Consider the following 17,115-nt stretch of genomic DNA (forward strand, 5'->3'; position numbering starts at 1 on the left):
TTACAAAAGGAGGATTAAAAACAAAGTGCAATTTCGTTGCATCTGCTTTGGAGTCCTTGATATGGTCATTCAATGCATATAGGGAAAATTTCAATTTGTAAATACTGCTCTCCCTCACCCTGACAAACATGAATACAACCAATGGATCAGAATCACTCGACAGTTAGGACTGCTGTATAAAAACAGCACCGTACACTACCAAAATGAACCGTCATATACAGTCAGTATGTTTACAGATCGAGCCTAAGCATTATTATTAAAATTAATTTTAATGTTATTTCTTTTATTACAGATTTAAGTTAAAATAACTTAAGGGGCAATTTTCGATTCAGGCGTATATTGGGCAGGCGGTAGATGGGGCATCTGAGAGGAAGAACCCTCCCAAAGATGCGTCATTAGTGGCTTTCGACCTTTCAAGCACAGAAATCGACACCCAACGTGGTATAGACAGTGAGTTAGAAGGGTCTGTACTGGGGGATTCACTGAGCAGAAATGAGCAGGAGCAGGAGTAGGTGGAAAGGACAGCCCAGGAAACAACCGTGTAGAGGTCAAGCTCACAGTTTAGCTCTGCTAAAGGAGAGAGATTTCAGGTGCCCAGCCTTTAAAGGAAGATGCTTTCAATGCACCAGTGATTGTTCAATGCTTCTGGAATGAATTGAATTGGGCCCCTCACCTGTAAATTCGCATAAACTCAATATGAATGGGACCCCCCCCCCCAACCCAACCACAGGGGGAGAAACAAAAAGTGCTGTCCATTTCAAATTATTTTTTAGAACTGTTAAATGCGAGTGATGTCAGTAACCAGGGGTTAATATCAAGCATTACCACTACAGATGTGGCATTTGTTTCATGCAAGGTGAAGCTCTCTCTGCTCTGCACTGTAACTCAACCGTCAGATGAGCACCTTTTGCTGCACCAATGTGATACCTCCAATTCCCAAATTAGCTACTCTTGTGTCCTGTCGGAATGAGACGGCCAAATTGTCCACTATTTTGAGCTGTTGACAGGTTTCCTATGAAGAGCTGGGTTGAAATGGGCCAAACTTGTCTCACTTATAATGACAGCCAGCAAAGAGAAGGGGTGTTCTTTTGTCAGTCTGGGGTGGATTCCGATGCAAGTTCTTGAATATGAAAAGGATAATGATCTAAATCGCTGCCCCACTCAATCTGAAAAGTTTTCTTCTGCTTTTAATGTAGCATCTGTGGAGAGAGAGACAGTGTTAAAGTTTCAGGTCGATGATCTTTCATCATAACTGCTAGTTCTGATGAAAGGTCATGCTCGTCCAGTTCTGATGAGAGGTTATCGACCTGAAACGTCAACTCCGTTTCTCTCTCCATCGACCTACTGAAGATTTCCATCATTTTCAGTTTTTATTTGAGATTTCCAGTGTCTGCAGTGTTTTGCTTTTGTTTTAAGTCTATTTTGGAGTTGGAGCCAGCTGTGTGACTCCTGCACGTTGATGACTAACACGGCAGTATAAAAGCAGCTTTGGGCAACGTCTAGCCTGCAGAGAACAAGAACTGAAGAGGTCAAACCTGTGTTCTAGCCCTCAAACATGCCAACTAGCCTACACCTCTCTGTGATGCTAATTACAAAACATCATTGGCCAAGTGAATCACTAAAAGCCTGGTCTCATATATGCAATGTAGAAGAGGCCTTCTCAACGCAACACAGTAGTAGAAAGACACCTGCATGATTTGCATTCTGCTCATGTGCTGCTCGTTGTTTGGTCTTTTTCCAGTACAGACCTATATTTAGGTTTCAAAAAAATGCTTTTTTTTGTATGCCTTTGAGGATATATTGAATCGCTGGTATTCTCACAAGCAGCTATGACCAAAGAAACATTAATATTCTAAATGTATTTTAGTCAACTGCCAGGCAAAAGTGAGTTAAACTAAAATTTCATGGTGACTGAAAGCTGAGTGCTGCAGCAGGACCTCTTATATGAATATAATATCCCAATAGGCCTGATGTATTACCTCTGTAGCACGACCAATGATGAATTGTTAAAGCCAAGGCCCTACAATGGCCTAATCCTCTCCTGGCCGGCCTCCCATTTTCCACCCTCTATAAGCTTGAGCTCATCCAAAACTCTGCTGCCTGTATCCTAACTCGCACCAAGTCCCGTTCTCCCATCACCCCTGTGCACGCTGACCTACATTGGCTCCCGGTTCGGGAACGCCTCGATTTTAAAATTCTCATCCTTGTTTTCAAATCCCTCCATGGCCTCGCCCTTCCCGATCTCTGTAACCTCCACCAGCCCTACAACCCTCCGAGATCTCTGCCTTTCTCCAATTCTTGCCTCTTACGCATCCCCGATTTTAATCACTCCACCATTGGCGACCGTGCCTTCAGCTGCCTAGGCCCTAAGCTCTGGAATTCTCTCCCTAAACCTTTCTGCCTCTCTACCTCTCTCTCCTCCTTGAAGATTCCTCAAAACCTACCTCTTTGACCAAGCTTTTGGTTACCTGTTACCTGGCGTGGTGTTAAATTTTGTTTGATAACGCTCCTGTGAAGCACGTAGGGATGTTTTACTATGCTAAAGGCGCTATATAAATGCAAGCTGTTGTTGCTGTTGTTGTTGTTGTTGTTGTTGTTGAGTATTTTGCTGAAAGTGAACCTCTTGTAACTAATTTTTTTTTAAATCGCAGGTAGAAGTGATTATTCTATCTTCCCATTTGTTTAGCATCACAAACAGGAGAAAGCCTAACCATCACCCCGGACCTTCAATGCCACCATTGCCAAGTCCTCCACCAGCAATATTTTGGGGTCACCACTGGCTGGAAGCTGAACTGGAACAGCCATATCAACACCATAGCTACAAGAGCTGGGCAGAGGCTGGATACTCTGCCACATGTGGCTCACCTCTTGATCCCTCAAAGCCTCTCCACCATCTACCAGGCTCAAGTCAGGGGTGTGATGGAATATTCACCACTCGCCCGGGTGGGTGCGCCAACAACACTTAAGAAGCTCAACACCATTGAGGACAGAGCAGTTCAGTTGACGGGTGCCCCTGCTACTTGATTCAATATCAACCCACTCTATCACCAGTGCACTGTGGCTGCAGTATGTACGATCTGCAGGATGCACTGCAGTAAGCTTACTTCAACAGTACCTCCTCCCCCTGCAACCTCTACTACCAAGAAGGACAAGAGCAGCGATGGGAACACCATCACTTCAAAGTTCACCTTCAAGCCACATGCCATCGTGACTTGAACATATATCACCATTCCTTCACCATCACTGAGCCTATAACCTAGAATTCCCTACTCAACACCACTATGGAAGCATTGTCACCATCAGAACTGAAGCAGATTTAGGAGAAGGCGCACCATCACATTCTCAGGGCAACTAGGGATGAGCAATAAATGCAACCCTGCCAGCGAAACCCACATCCTGAGAACAAATTAAAAAAATTGAAACCTGGCATTTCACTGTTTGGCTTCAGTTGCCTGAATCTCTCCATTGTTCTACATTTTCAATGAACAACAGAGTCTCAGCAACATGCTTTGAACATTTTCAGTTAATGGTAGTGGACAAGATCTGGGCTTAGAGTGAGAATCAGGAGATGAGTCAATTTACCCATGCCATTCACGTCCTACCAACTAGCTTAAGAGCAGCAAGTCATGGACCAGTTAGTAGGTCACTTACCAAACCTAAGAGTCAAGCAATGGAGTGCGATGTGGGAGAACCAAGAAAGGAGAGAAAATAACTGGAATTGAATAAAAACCTAAAAAAACCTGTATATTTTGTAGTAATCAACTATGGATTATCACTTATAGTGGTTATATCACATATACTAACTCTTCAAGGTAAAGGACAAATTGCAGCAATTACATAAGAGTGTCGTGGTCACTGGTCTCCACCATGACACCCTTTGCTATCAAAAAGAGAAAGGACCCAAAACTCACAGGAACTATTTGTTATATTACTTTAGAAAATGGCTGCATGTGAACAATTTCATTAGAGGTCCAGATGATAGTTGTGTACTGTTTGAATTTCGGTCTTGTAGTTTATGATGCCAGCCTTATTCCTCGGTGATCATTCCCAGCTATCTATTCTTCTCTATATAATCCATCAAATTGAGCCATTGGAAATAGCACAAATGTACTTTTACTTAATGGGCTCAATTTTGAAATGGCGGCGGGTTAGCAGCGGGTGGTGGAGTGAAGATGCGCGTGGCAAACCCGAATAAACAAAACTTACCGTTTCCAACGTGATCGCAACGTAATTGATGGTGATTAAAGTTCTTTCCGGGTTTCACGCCCGGCAGCCTGCCTGATTGATAGGCCGGCTGCCGACAGGAGCTGCAACGCTGAGGTAGGGGGAGAGATAGAGAGCGAGCGAGTCATCCAGCGCTGGAACGGAAGAGCAGGGACTGGGGGGAAAGAGTGGAACATTGCAGGGGGGGGGGGGGGGGAAAGAGGGGAACGTCGGAGGGAGATCGGGGGCGGGTGAAGAGGGGAGATCGAGGGGGACAAGGAGGGGGAGATCGGGGGGGGGACAAGGAGGGGGAGATCGGGGGGACAAGGAGGGGGAGATCGGGGGGACATCGGTGGGGGGAAAAGGGGGAGATCGGAGAGGGAGACATTGGACATCGGAGCAGGGTGGAAAGGTAGGTTGATTTTGTGTTTTAACTTTGTGCAATGGTTTGTTATTTAGTTTATTTTGTTTCTTTTTGCCTGATCTGGCCCTTCACGCCTGATTTCACCAGGCATGAATCAGAAGCCATGGGAAAGCCGCCCAGGTAAATTAAAAAACGTTCTAACTACCTAATATGTCACAAATAAAGTGCCTTAAGTACCTCACTGCGGTACATTTGGTTCTTTAACTATCATCCCGCCGGCTTTAATTGCCGGCAGGACTTCTGGATTCAGCATGCCCGTGCACACACAGGTGCATCTGTGGGAAACTCGGAAGTCGGCGGGTTGGAGCCGGCTTCCGAACCCGCTCTGCATTTCTGCAATTTTCGCAGCCCCCCACCCCCCCAACGCACCCGCAATTGAAGTTTAAAATTGAGCCCAATGACTCAGTTATATCTCCCACATCACACTCCATTGCTTGACTCTTAGCCAACTAAGTGCCAATGAGTGCCCATGATTATAACAGAACAAGCTGAGTGGGTTGACTGGCTTTTTCACATAACTACTTTCTTATGTTCACATATTGTTTATTCCATTGATTAATTGAAATTGATACTACATTAGATAAAATTATGACTTTGCGTAGTGTGATGTACACACAAACTACCTTGAATTCACATATCCTCATACTATTTTAATCTGTCTTTTTTTGGCACATTGTACCTGTTCAATATATATTTTTTGCATCTCCGAAAGTTAGAACTCAGCTCTATATATTTGCTTTATTGACAGAGGTTCATGACTGAAGGAAAAAAGAATGATCATTTTAGGTATTACAAATTGAGAAAAAAGCTAACAACAGAAGTGCAGTCATTACTTCCAATGCTGCAGGATCCATGTTATCTGCTGACTGTTCTCAGGCTGATCTCACCTTGTTGCCATTGTTATACATGGCCACGAGACACAGGAGGTGGTACATGTGACTGCATTTACTGAGCTTTCCAACCAGTTCCGGTTTCACTCCTTTCAGGCTCAGGACACCCTCGTAGCCTGACGAGCTGACTAGCCTTTCCATACAGATTGTGCAATCCTGATAACAGAAAAACAACACAATTACCGATGAGAAAGAATCCAATTCAGCCAAAGCAGTCACCGTCCTCTCACTTTCTGTAGGTATTTGCTATTGTAAGCAACCTGAGGCTTCAGTTAACTCACTTCACCAGCAACACCTAAGGCTATCAGTTCTTACTGCACCATGTCTGAAATGGGGGATATTTTGATTTAAACTGTGATTGAGTAATCTACAGAAATAGCTAATGTTACCAGCCATAACTAGACCGTATCTAAAACAGGAAATATTTCAATTCAAACTGTAACTTTACAATTTTCATCTGATGCCAGCTATTGTTGGACCAGGTTAATGGGCAAGTCTCAGTTTTTTCGACAGATAACACATCCTTGGTCAAACCTTAAGTGGCTCTAACTGGATTGTGGAACAGTGTAGATGATCACTGAGTGATGCCTCTGAATTTTTGCATGTGAAATGTCAGTCCTGCAGAACATGAAATGGTTTAGTGTGTCCAAAAATGGAGAACCCGATGCCATCCAACCAGTTTCCACATGCTGCCAAATCGGAGAATTTAAAATATTTAACTGTAAACACCTCACTTCATTGCCCAGTCCTTTACTGAAGGAAAAGACCCATGCTGAGATGTGGCTATTGTGGGGCTGCTAGCTCTCTGGTGTCTCATCCAAGTGTCATTGTTCATGCGAGAGCCTAGAGAGGGCATCACAGCTGAGTACAATCCTGTCTTCACCCAATGCCCATGCAAGCAAACATTTAAGCAACAAGAACAATTTGCATTCATAAAGCACCTTTAATTAGAAAATATCCTATGGTGCTTCACGGGGGAGGGAGGGAAAGGAAAATATAAAGGAATGCCACCAAGCCGTGGTGGGAGAGTTAGGAGAGGCGACCAAATGCTTGGTTGCTGGATGGATTTTGAGAAGGTTTTTCAAAGGTAGGGAGAGAAGTGTAAAGGCAGAGAGGTTTAGGGAGGGAATTCTGGAGGTGGTTGAAAGATCTGCCGACAATGGTGCAAATCCACAAAAAGCCAAAACTGTGGACGGAATGGTATGGAAAGAGATGTAAGAATGGAGGAAGCTGCAGAGATACAGTGGGACAAAGGCATGAAGGGATTTGAAGACAAGGACGAAGATTTTAAATTTAATGCCATTGGGAGACAAGGAGCCAATCTAGGTCAGCGAGGATGGGGATGATGGGTCAATAGGAATTAATATGGGACTGGATACAGTTGCCTGTGTCAATGGAGTCCAGGCAAAGGGGTGCTGAGGCCAATTGTAGCACTTCTACTGCTTCTCTGGCTGAGATTGGTTAACTCAGCACAGACCAGTGATTGAACCTGGGACCCTCTTGATCTGTACGGCTCAGTATATTACCATGTGTGCATTTAGCCACACCGGGGGAGTACATTGATCACTTTTCGGCAAAAGAGCTGTTCATTAGTTATTAATTACCATTTCCGTTGCAACCCACTCAAGTATTTCAGATGCACAGTAATGAGGAAGAGCTGCTACCAACCACAGCAGGACATAGGTTACCTGTGCCTGTACAGCAGGATGTTATGTTGTTCAAGGCCATAGCTCCTCTGATACCATCCTTCAGCTGCATCTTTGTGGATAATTGATTCCAAATTAGGTGTAAAAGAGATAACTCCATTTGTTCTGCTAGCATCAGAAGATATGATCTCAGGGGCTCCAATAATAGCTTACTGTATAAATAAGCCAAACAGACCAGAACAGTCCCTGGTTTGATGTCTGGGCTACGATGAGTTAACTCACCTAAACAAGGGCAGCAGTGGTGATTCTACAGCTGCCTCAGCTCCCCTGGGCTAAGGAGAGGGAAAAAGTCAGCTAGAGCTCTCTCTGCTGGAAAATGTTAGTGTATTGATATGCTGCCTGGATGTGATGTTCCCACAGTTAAATAGTTTGCCAGGACTCACTGTGCGGGCTAACAATGAAGAGGGATTACTTGCGCGAGGTATCAGAGGGTTGATGCCACCCGTGGAACAGCACAACAGCACCAGTCACGGCCTTCAGGATAGGAGGAAAGAAAATTAGAACAAAAGGCAGTTTTATACTCGGGCTTGGGCTCTGGGAGAACGCTGCTAAGGTAGAGATCTGCAACTTCCAAATGTGGCTCTCCCCCTTTTTAGTGCACCTGAGTGCCATCTGCACCATTGGGGAGCCATTTAGAAACAAGCGCCTGTTTTCTACCTGTCTGATTTCTGCTCTCAGGGACCACCAAAAGTTGGGTCCTGGGCAATGTTGGAATTTTCCCCATTGTGTTATATTGTGCTGGTGGCTGGGTGAGCAACATGTTCCTGATGCTAATACCACATTCTCAATGTGAAAGTGCCGAAAACATTTGAGAAATGGTCTGACCTTGTGTCAAGAAAGTATTCATGAGGAGCTGTCAATAACTGCTTCTCATTAGGTTTTAGAATAACATCAGGTTGTTTGGAAAATAATTTTATGAGCGAAATACTGGAAGATTTCAAGACTTTGTTGGTTAAGGGGCACCAATTTAAGGTAATCACAAAAAGAATTAAAGGGCATATTAGAAAAAAAATTGAAGCAGAATCCATACATTCTTTTAAAAGGGAATCAGTTAGTTGCTTGAAAAGAGGACTGTTAAAGGTATGGGAAGTGAGCGGGAGTGTGGGGTTTGATTAGATGGACCATGAAGAGAAAAATACACACTTAATAGGCCAGAGGCCTGTTTCTGTGCTGTGTCATTCTATGATTTTATGATCTACACTTCCCTTTTGTGATAAGAAAAAAGTGGCAAAATGCTAATGCTGGTTGAAGTCTAACACTTTTCTTACTTTCCACACCACAATCCCAACTACTGGTTGATAAATAAATTGCTTTAACTATTACATAGATTGATTATCCATTTTTAAAGAGCCCTGGTTTTAATTGACCTTCCTTTGCATTTGATTTCATTGAAAGAACCTGCCCATTGTGCAGAAATTAATAGCACATGGTATTAAGGGGATAGTGGTAACTTGGGTACGTAATTGGCTAAAGGATAGGATGCAGACAGTAGTGGTGAACAGATAATTTTCTGACTGGAGAGAAGTATGCAGTGGAGTCCCCCAGGGGTCGGAATTAGAACCGTTGTTTTTCTTGTCATATTTAAATGACCTGGATTTGGGTATGAGGAGTACAATTTCGAAGTTTGCGGATGATACAAAACTAGGCAACGTAGTAAATAGTGAGCAGGGAAGTAGCAGACTTCAGGAGGACACAGTCAGACTGGTGAAATGGGCAGACACATGGCAGATGCAATTTAATGCGGATAAATGTGAAGTGATGCACTTTGGGAGGAACAACGCGGAGAGGCAGTATAATCTAAATGGTCCTATTTTGACGGGGGTGCAAGAGTAGAGGGACCTGTGGGTGCATATTCACAAATCTTTGAAGATGGCAGGGCAAGTTGATAAGGCGGTTAAGAAAGCGTATGGGATACCTGGCTTTGTAAATAGGGGCAATAAATACAAAAACAAGGAAGTCATGTTAAACCTTTACAAATCACTGGTTAGGCCTCAGCTGGAGTACTGTGCACAATTCTGGGCACCACACTTTAGGAAGGATGCCAAGGCCTTGGAGAGGGTATAGAGGAGGTTTACCAGGATGATACCAGGGATGAGGGTCTTCAGTTATGTGGAGAGATAGGAGAAGCTGGGATTGTTCTCCTTAGAGCAGAGAAGGTTAAGGGGAGATGTAATCGAGGCATTCAAAATTCTGAGGGGTTTTGATAGAGCAAGTAGGGAGAAACTGTTTCCTCTGACAAGTGGGTCGGTCATAGATTTAAAATAATTGTTAAAAGAACTAGAGGGTTCTTAAGAAATGGAATGCACTACCTGAAAGGGTCGTGGAATCAGATTCCATAGGAACTTTCAAAGGCAATTGGACATGTACTTGAAGAGGACTAATTTGCAGGGTTATGGGGAAAAAGCTTGGGTGTGAGACTAAATTGCACAGCTCTTTCAAAGAGCCGGCACAGGCACGACGGGCCGAATGGCCTCCTTCTGTGTTGTAATATTCTATGATTGAATTTAAAACTTTAAGTGCATTAGTAACAGATTGCTGAATGAAAAATTTCACAGGAAAATCAATTGAAAAATTTAATATATTAAATTTGTAATGATTTTGAAAATGAAGGAGCAGACAATGAGAAATTAGTCATAATGAGAAGTTCAAAAAAAAATATTTCTTCTCGGGGTGTAAGCAACAGTAGCAAAGCATTGAAAGCATTAGAAGTCAATCTCATAGTGTGGACTGGAGTCACATATAGGCTAGATTAGTCATTACAATAATCTAGCAGGTTTTGTTTCGTGGTCAAATTCCCAGATTTATTGAATTCAGTTTTGCAATTTGCTCTGGTGGGATTTGAAGTCAGCCCCCCCGCATCGCTATTCCAGCACTATAACCACTAGACGTTAGTGACTACTTTTATTAAAAACGGCTTTGTTTAAAATATATATGGATTGCGTTTTTAACAACTGCAGGAGTTCTTGGCCATTTTCTCTGTTACTAGACATCAGCCGTGTTACTTATTATGCTGTATTTGGATCGAGGGCCACATTCAGCATTCATGTTAAATCAATCGAGCAGTCCAGTGAAAGATAATCCATTAAAAGCCACAAACAGATTTTTTCTTTCTAAATCCTTGATTTTACCCCCTCCCCACCACTATCATGTCCTGCAGGAGCCACTTGTCACATTGTAACCTACTCGAGCCGCGACAATAGACCATGACATTTGTCAAGACTCGGTCAATGCTATTCTACATTGGCCAACAGGAAATGTGCTTATGACACCTCAGTGGGCCAACTTCCTGTGATAACGCAGCCTCCAAAAGAGACAATGGGGTAGGAATCCGTTGGCGCCCGGTTTCAGTCATGAAGGTGGCGATACGGCTGCAATGCTCAACCAAATCGGGAGGCCCTTCTCCTACCTTGCCGGCAGCAGCCTAAGCTAAGTGCAGGGGGGGGGGGGGGGAGGGGAGGACAGCGAGATTGGCGGGGGGGTGCGCGATCATGGCTGGCAGTATCCTTCAGGAATTCTGTGGAGTTGGGAGGAATACTCCTGCCATTAATTAAAAATATATATTCTTTAATTTACCTTTTTTGGTGACAATCACTTGCTAGGCCGCAACAACGCCAGCAAAACCTGAGCTCAGAGCAGCCCAATTTCTCAGCGAGGTCCTAAATCGGGTGTTAGGCCACTTGCATATGCTATGAGGGGCCTAACGCCTGTTTTAGGCGGTCGCCCCGAAAACTGGCCTGACCCAATAACAGGCATCCTTGGGGCGCAGGACGTTGGTCCCTGAAATTGGCCCTCATTGTGCCTGTTTTCCACCCTTAAAGTGGGTGCAATGAGGTCCAATTTCTAGGCCGATGATCTTAAGTGTCAGGAAGGCTCTAGGCCTGAATCTATGACATGCTCCTTGGATGGCCGATGTTCCATTGCACTACCAATCTTCCCCAAACTGCCTTCATTTTTCTATCCAGCTTTTCCATTTTTGAATGTACAGCTGTCTTTGTTTAATTGATGAAATTCATGGTTGTCAGTGCCGTTTTCATGACTAAGCAGTGAACTGACAGACGATATATTGAAGATTTAAAAGAGCTTCTGGTATGTTCAGTTGTAAGCAAAATTCTAAATCATTAAAGGTGTCAATTTTAATTCTCCAGCAAAATGCCTGACTGCACAGAAACTATTATATCCATAGTTTAAGTACTCCTTACTGTCACATCGACAGTTTAAATGTTTTAGTTGTGGCTTCTTACTGCCATGCGCAAAATCCTACTTATGCATTAGGCAACCAACCAACATTAATGACAAAGGATAGAAATAGAGTGAAAAGGTTAGACAGGAAATTAAGAGTGGCAAAATAACAAAATAAGAGAAAGAAATTTGCAAATTAGATGGTAATGTGCTTGAGGCTTATCACAGCAATACATGGGTTTGAAGTATATTCATTATGGCAGTATGATCCAGCAGATAAAAGCCAGCTCTGTGATGTGCCAAAAAGTATAAAGTCTTTTTTTCATTTTAAATTCAAGTGAATTGTGACTAGCTGATGGGCTCCAACAAATGTAAGATTATTGTACACAATGAGCTCTATTGTGACATCAAACGGCTAAAATTGTACTGAATACTCCTCCCTCCATAAACTTGAGTTCATCCAAAACTCTACTGCCCTTTTTTTAACCCACATCAAGATCCACTCACCCATCATCCTCGGCCCCACTATTGGCGTCTGTTCCTTCAGCCATCTAGACCCTAAGATCTGGAATTCCCTCCCTAAACCTCTCTGTCTCTCCACCTCTCCCTCTCCTCCTTTAAAACCATTCTTAAACCTACATCTTTGACCAAGCATTTGGTCACCCCTCTTAATATCTCCTTCTTTGGCTTGGTGTCAATTTTTGTTCGATTACGTGTCTGTGAAGTGCCTTGGGATGTTTTCCTATGTTAAAGATGCTATATAAATGCATGTTGTTGTTGAAATGAGTAGAAAATTATTTACTAATTTGGAATTCTATATTAATAAATTGATCATGGTACAACATAGTAAAATGATTTGAGTTCTACTGCATCCTGTAAGGTTCAAACAAAAATGCTTGAAGGAGGAGGTCTGTGGATTGAGAATGAGAAGTTGGCCCATTTTTCACACTGCTTTGATGAAGATGCAAATCCAAACTGTGGTCACCAATGGTTTTGAACACAAGAGAATTAATTTAAAAGATATGTTATTTTCAACAAGCCCCAGGCTCAGAAGCAGCTGCTGTCAAATTCGTTTCCCTGCATTACAACAGTGACTACACTTCAAAAGTACTTCATTGGCTGTAAAGCGCTTTGGGGCATCCTGAGGTCGTGAAAGGCGCTATATAAATGCAAGTCTTTCTTTCTTTTGGCAGGAATGTCAGGTAGGATGGGAAGGCTGGGATTATACAGTTTCATCACCAAATATATTCTTTATTATTAGAGTTTGTAAGAAAGAACATTATAAAAATGCAGTCTATTCCAGTCATTTACAGAGACAGATAGGAACATGATCACAGGCAAAGACAATTCAGAATCAGAGACAATGACAGTCGAGAAATTATGACACAAAGAAGTCCTAGAACAAATGATGAATCAATGAAAAACATAGCGAGAGAAACAGACATACAAACGGAGATGTTTTGACCTAGAAACACACACATCCTTTTTCATTTATTATGTTTAAAAAGAAATCTCTTTTGTTCAGGCCAGATTTCTATTCATCCAGCATAAAACAGTAGCATATTTTTCATGTTGTTTGAAGTAAGGACAGAATAAAATCACACTGGCATTTGGTTCAAGTGTCGCAGCTGTAATGAGCATAGTTTTTGTTCCTGCCGTGTAGATGGAAATAATGACAGGGAGAAGGTGAAGTGAATTGCCACCTATCACCTTCTGGTCTTTCTGTAGTGCTCTGACTGAGGGATAGTTTGATAGGTAACCCTCACCTCATCTGGTGGATTCTTGACCTTCTGCATGTATCTTCGCACCACATCCTCTGGAGCTTTTCCTGTCAGAGAGAAAGAGATCACACATCCTTTATTATCTGTGACACCAGGAAGAGAAACAAAAATCCCTCACTCCAGCGTTTCAGGTGCTGTATGTAGGTCAGCCTAGTTTTTTTTTAGTAGAATTCTGCAAAGGCAGCAGCTCGCACACAAAAAATGATGACAGAAAGTTGAGGACCCTAAACTATTTTGCACAGGGCCAACACAGCCTATTAAACGCTGCAGGAATGCCTCTGTGCACAATAACCTTGTTTGAGGTCTATAATGGCTACAGAATCCAATAAGCATGGGTTCATACATCAAAGAGTTTGACAGCCTTCTCCATCATTGCAAATTCTCTAGCAGCGTTAGTTCTTTTCCCACTTGAAGAATGTGTTTTGGAAAATAAATATTTTTTTTGGCCTCTATCCTGTAGTTTATTCCAAACCTCAGCCAATCCTGAAAACTCAGCACCATTGCTCTACAGTCTAAATGCAGCAGATGGTAATTGATAGAAGCAGGACTTCAAACAAAAAGACAGGTTTCAAGGCATAAGCAGAAATGTGTCATTAATCACTGACTACGAATTGTATGTGGCATCATTTAAGAGAATCTTTATTTGTTTCTGAAACTATGCTATTAAAAACTTGTTTCATCTTTACCTCACTCTTTATCGGGCCTTTCTCTCTTCTCTCATGACCTTGTAACTAGGAGGTACAGTGCTAAGGGAGCATGGTAATGACGGAGGCAGTATTTCTTGAACGAGACATTTAACTGAGGTCCCGTCTAACTTATTTGATGCAAAGATCCCATTGTCTAATTGCTCACTGTAGGCTGGTAGCAACCCTAGGAGTCCCAGCAACATTACCAGGAAAATCCTTTGATTATCCTTCTGTCCTCTCCCCAACCCCCCTCCCCCACTCAGGCCCAATGTAAATGAAATGTGATATGCCAATGGGTTACTCAGGCTAAGAAGGCAAAATAAAGTGGGAAAATGGAATATATGAACATACAAATTAACAGCAGGAGTAGGCCATTCGGCCCCTCGAGCCTGCTCTGCCATTTGATAAGATCATGGCTGATCTGATTGTGAACTCACCCCTATTTTCCCGTCTACCTAATATAACCTTTGATTCCCTTGTTAACCAGGAATCTATCTAACTCGGTCTTAAAAATATGAATTGACCCTGCCTCCACCGCTCTCTGGGGAAGGGAGTTCCACGGACTCACGATCCTCTGAAAGTGGCATCCTCCACAGCATTAGTGCCTGCACTGCAGACGTACACATCAGCATCACAGCGTAAATCCCTGGGAGAGCAAGAAACTCCCTTCCTCATCAGCTGCCTAGCGACTTACAGATGTATTTTAGTCCACACACTAACAAATTGCTCGCTGTTTAAATGCCCAATTCAAGGGCTGGAGAGGATGTGGACACTTGGGGGGTAATTTTGACTTTGGGCGATAGTGTAAAAAGGCCCAATATCGACCTGGCCCCTCTCCCGAATTTTGTTTCCATTGAAGTCACTGATAATGAAAACCAGGAGAGGGGTTTAACGATGGCTGAGCCGATATTGGGCCCATTACACCATCGTCCAAAGTCAAAATTAACCCCTGATTTTTCTCTGTTCCAGTTACAATACTTGAAATTTGTGCTCCCCCTTCCCCTGCAATCCCACAGATGTTAATGTTCTTGGGTCTCTACTGGAACATCAAGGCAGCATTCAACGGAGTATGGCACCAAGGAGCCTAACAAAACTCAGAGCAATGGGGGTCAACAGAAAAACCCTCCAGTGGCTGGAGTCTAACCTGACACACAGGAAGATGGTCATGGTTGTCAGAGGCCAATCACTGCAGCGCCAGGACATGGCTGCCAGTGTTCCCCAGGAGAGTGTCCTTGGCCTAAACATCTTCAATTGCTTCATCTATCTGTCATAAGATTAGGAGTTGGGCTGATGATTCTACAATGTTCAGCTCCATTCACAACATCTTCAATAAGGGAGCAACCCATGCCAGCCTACAGCAGGACCTGGGCAACATCCAGACTTGGACTGATAAGTTGCAGGTAATATTTGCACTACATAAATGCCACACAATGACCATGTCCAACAAGAAAAAGCCCAACTACATCCCCCTGTCCTTCAACAGTACCACCATCACCGAGTCTCCTACCTTCAACATCCTGGGGTCTACCACTGACCAGAAGCTTAACTAGACCTGCCATGTCACAGCATGGCTACAAGAGCAGGGCACAGGGTGGGTACTCTGTGATGAATGGCTCGTCTACTGACTCTGAAAGCCTCTCTAAGGCTCGTCAGGAGTGAGATGGAATATCCGCCACTTGCCTGGATGGAGCAGCCACAGCAACATTAAAGAAGTTGGACATTATTCAGGAGAGATCAGATTGGCGCCCCTGCCAATTAATTCAATATCCACCCCCTCCACTACCAACACACTGTGGCTACAGTACGTACGGTCTACAGAATGCACTGCAGCAACTCATCAAGCTTATTTTGAAAACATCTCTCAGCCTGTGACCTCTACCACCGAGAGGGATAAGGCCAGCCGCATCATGGGAACGTCATCACCTTCACGTTCCCCCTCCAAGTCACACACCATTTTGACTTGGACATATCACTGATCGGTCATCGTTGCTGGGTCAAAATCTTGGAATTCCCTACCTAATACCGTTGTGGGAGCATCATTAGGGACTGCAGCAGATTAAGGAGAGGGCCCTGACACCACCTCAGAGCAACTAGGGATGAGCAATATATGCAGCCGTACCAACGTTGCCCGCATCCCGAAAACAAATTTTTAAAAACTTGACATTGCTACAAAGGGTTTTCCAGTTTATTAATATCTCACTGGCGATATTAATAAACTGGAAAACAAGACAGTAGACAAATACAGTCACACCCCTGTAGAAACAATGAATGAGGAACTGTATGTATATTGCTGTGGAATTATCGTTCATTAATAATGCTTAAGTGGAAATATTATTGTTTACTTAAAAACCAAGGACAAAAGATTCTTGATAAAAAAACAAATCATCTGTTAATCCTGGATAGCAAATGCATTTCAACCAATAGCACTCTGCATGTTCGCCGGATGATTTGTGAGTTAGTAATAACCCAACATAGGAGTGAAATGTGAAAATCCCTGACTTTTGTAATTATGATCTAATTCTTAAATGTAGGAACCATAATCAAGGAAAGGTGATCTTGCTGATGGATTGAGTGTAACAGAATCTGAGTTATGCTCCCTTTATATTACAATGCTCCCATCGAAGATAGACCCAAATTTGGTAGAAACACTAATATAAATGAGGGAATGCTACTCCTTCCAAAGGAACCAAGACCACCTCTGCAGATGATTTTCTTGGGCTCTTCCAGACACAGCACTCTTACTATGGGTGAATATAAATGTGTCACTGAATACCACTGGCTGCCATTTTCACAGGCTGTATAGGTCAGCAATACAATCGTTGTACCTCTGGCCTGTGCGTGTCGTCTCTCTGACATTAGGGAAAGCCCCTAGGCAGAAAACAAAGTCATGATTTTAAACACATTCAAGGCCACTTTTTCCTTCTTGCGCTGATGTTCCAAAATCCAGACCGCAATGTAAAATGGGGCACATTCCAAAACGGCAGGAGCACCAGCACATTGTGGAACTGCTTTAAGTAGAAACACCTATGCAATATAAAAGGGGCACGACTACAATGGATGTTATGGTAGTCAAAGCCTGTAAAAAGGATTCTGCTGGCAAGGTCTTCATAACCCACAAGAAGCTACAGATTAACCCATAGGGAGGACAAACTGTAAACGCATCCATTGATCAATGAAGGGCAAGGAGCTGGGAAAATAGCAGCGCTCTCACTGCCGACCGAACTGTCAACAGTGAGTGCGCTGCTA

At 43.2% G+C, this 17,115-nt stretch overlaps 1 protein-coding gene across 1 annotated transcript in view; it reads right to left on the minus strand.

The window, feature by feature from the left end:
- dtx1 (deltex 1, E3 ubiquitin ligase) overlaps positions 1–17,115 on the minus strand; it is a 243,864-nt gene that overhangs the window by 16,104 nt on the left and 210,645 nt on the right. The window contains exons 5-6 of the mRNA XM_068005892.1: positions 13,169–13,230; positions 5,515–5,673 (exon numbers count right to left, since the gene is read on the minus strand). Of these exons, the coding sequence (XP_067861993.1) occupies positions 5,515–5,673; positions 13,169–13,230 (221 nt within the window). The remainder of the gene's footprint in view (positions 1–5,514; positions 5,674–13,168; positions 13,231–17,115) is intronic.

Source organism: Heptranchias perlo, chromosome 25 (genome assembly GCF_035084215.1).
Source record: "Heptranchias perlo isolate sHepPer1 chromosome 25, sHepPer1.hap1, whole genome shotgun sequence".
Classification (NCBI taxonomy): domain Eukaryota; kingdom Metazoa; phylum Chordata; class Chondrichthyes; order Hexanchiformes; family Hexanchidae; genus Heptranchias; species Heptranchias perlo.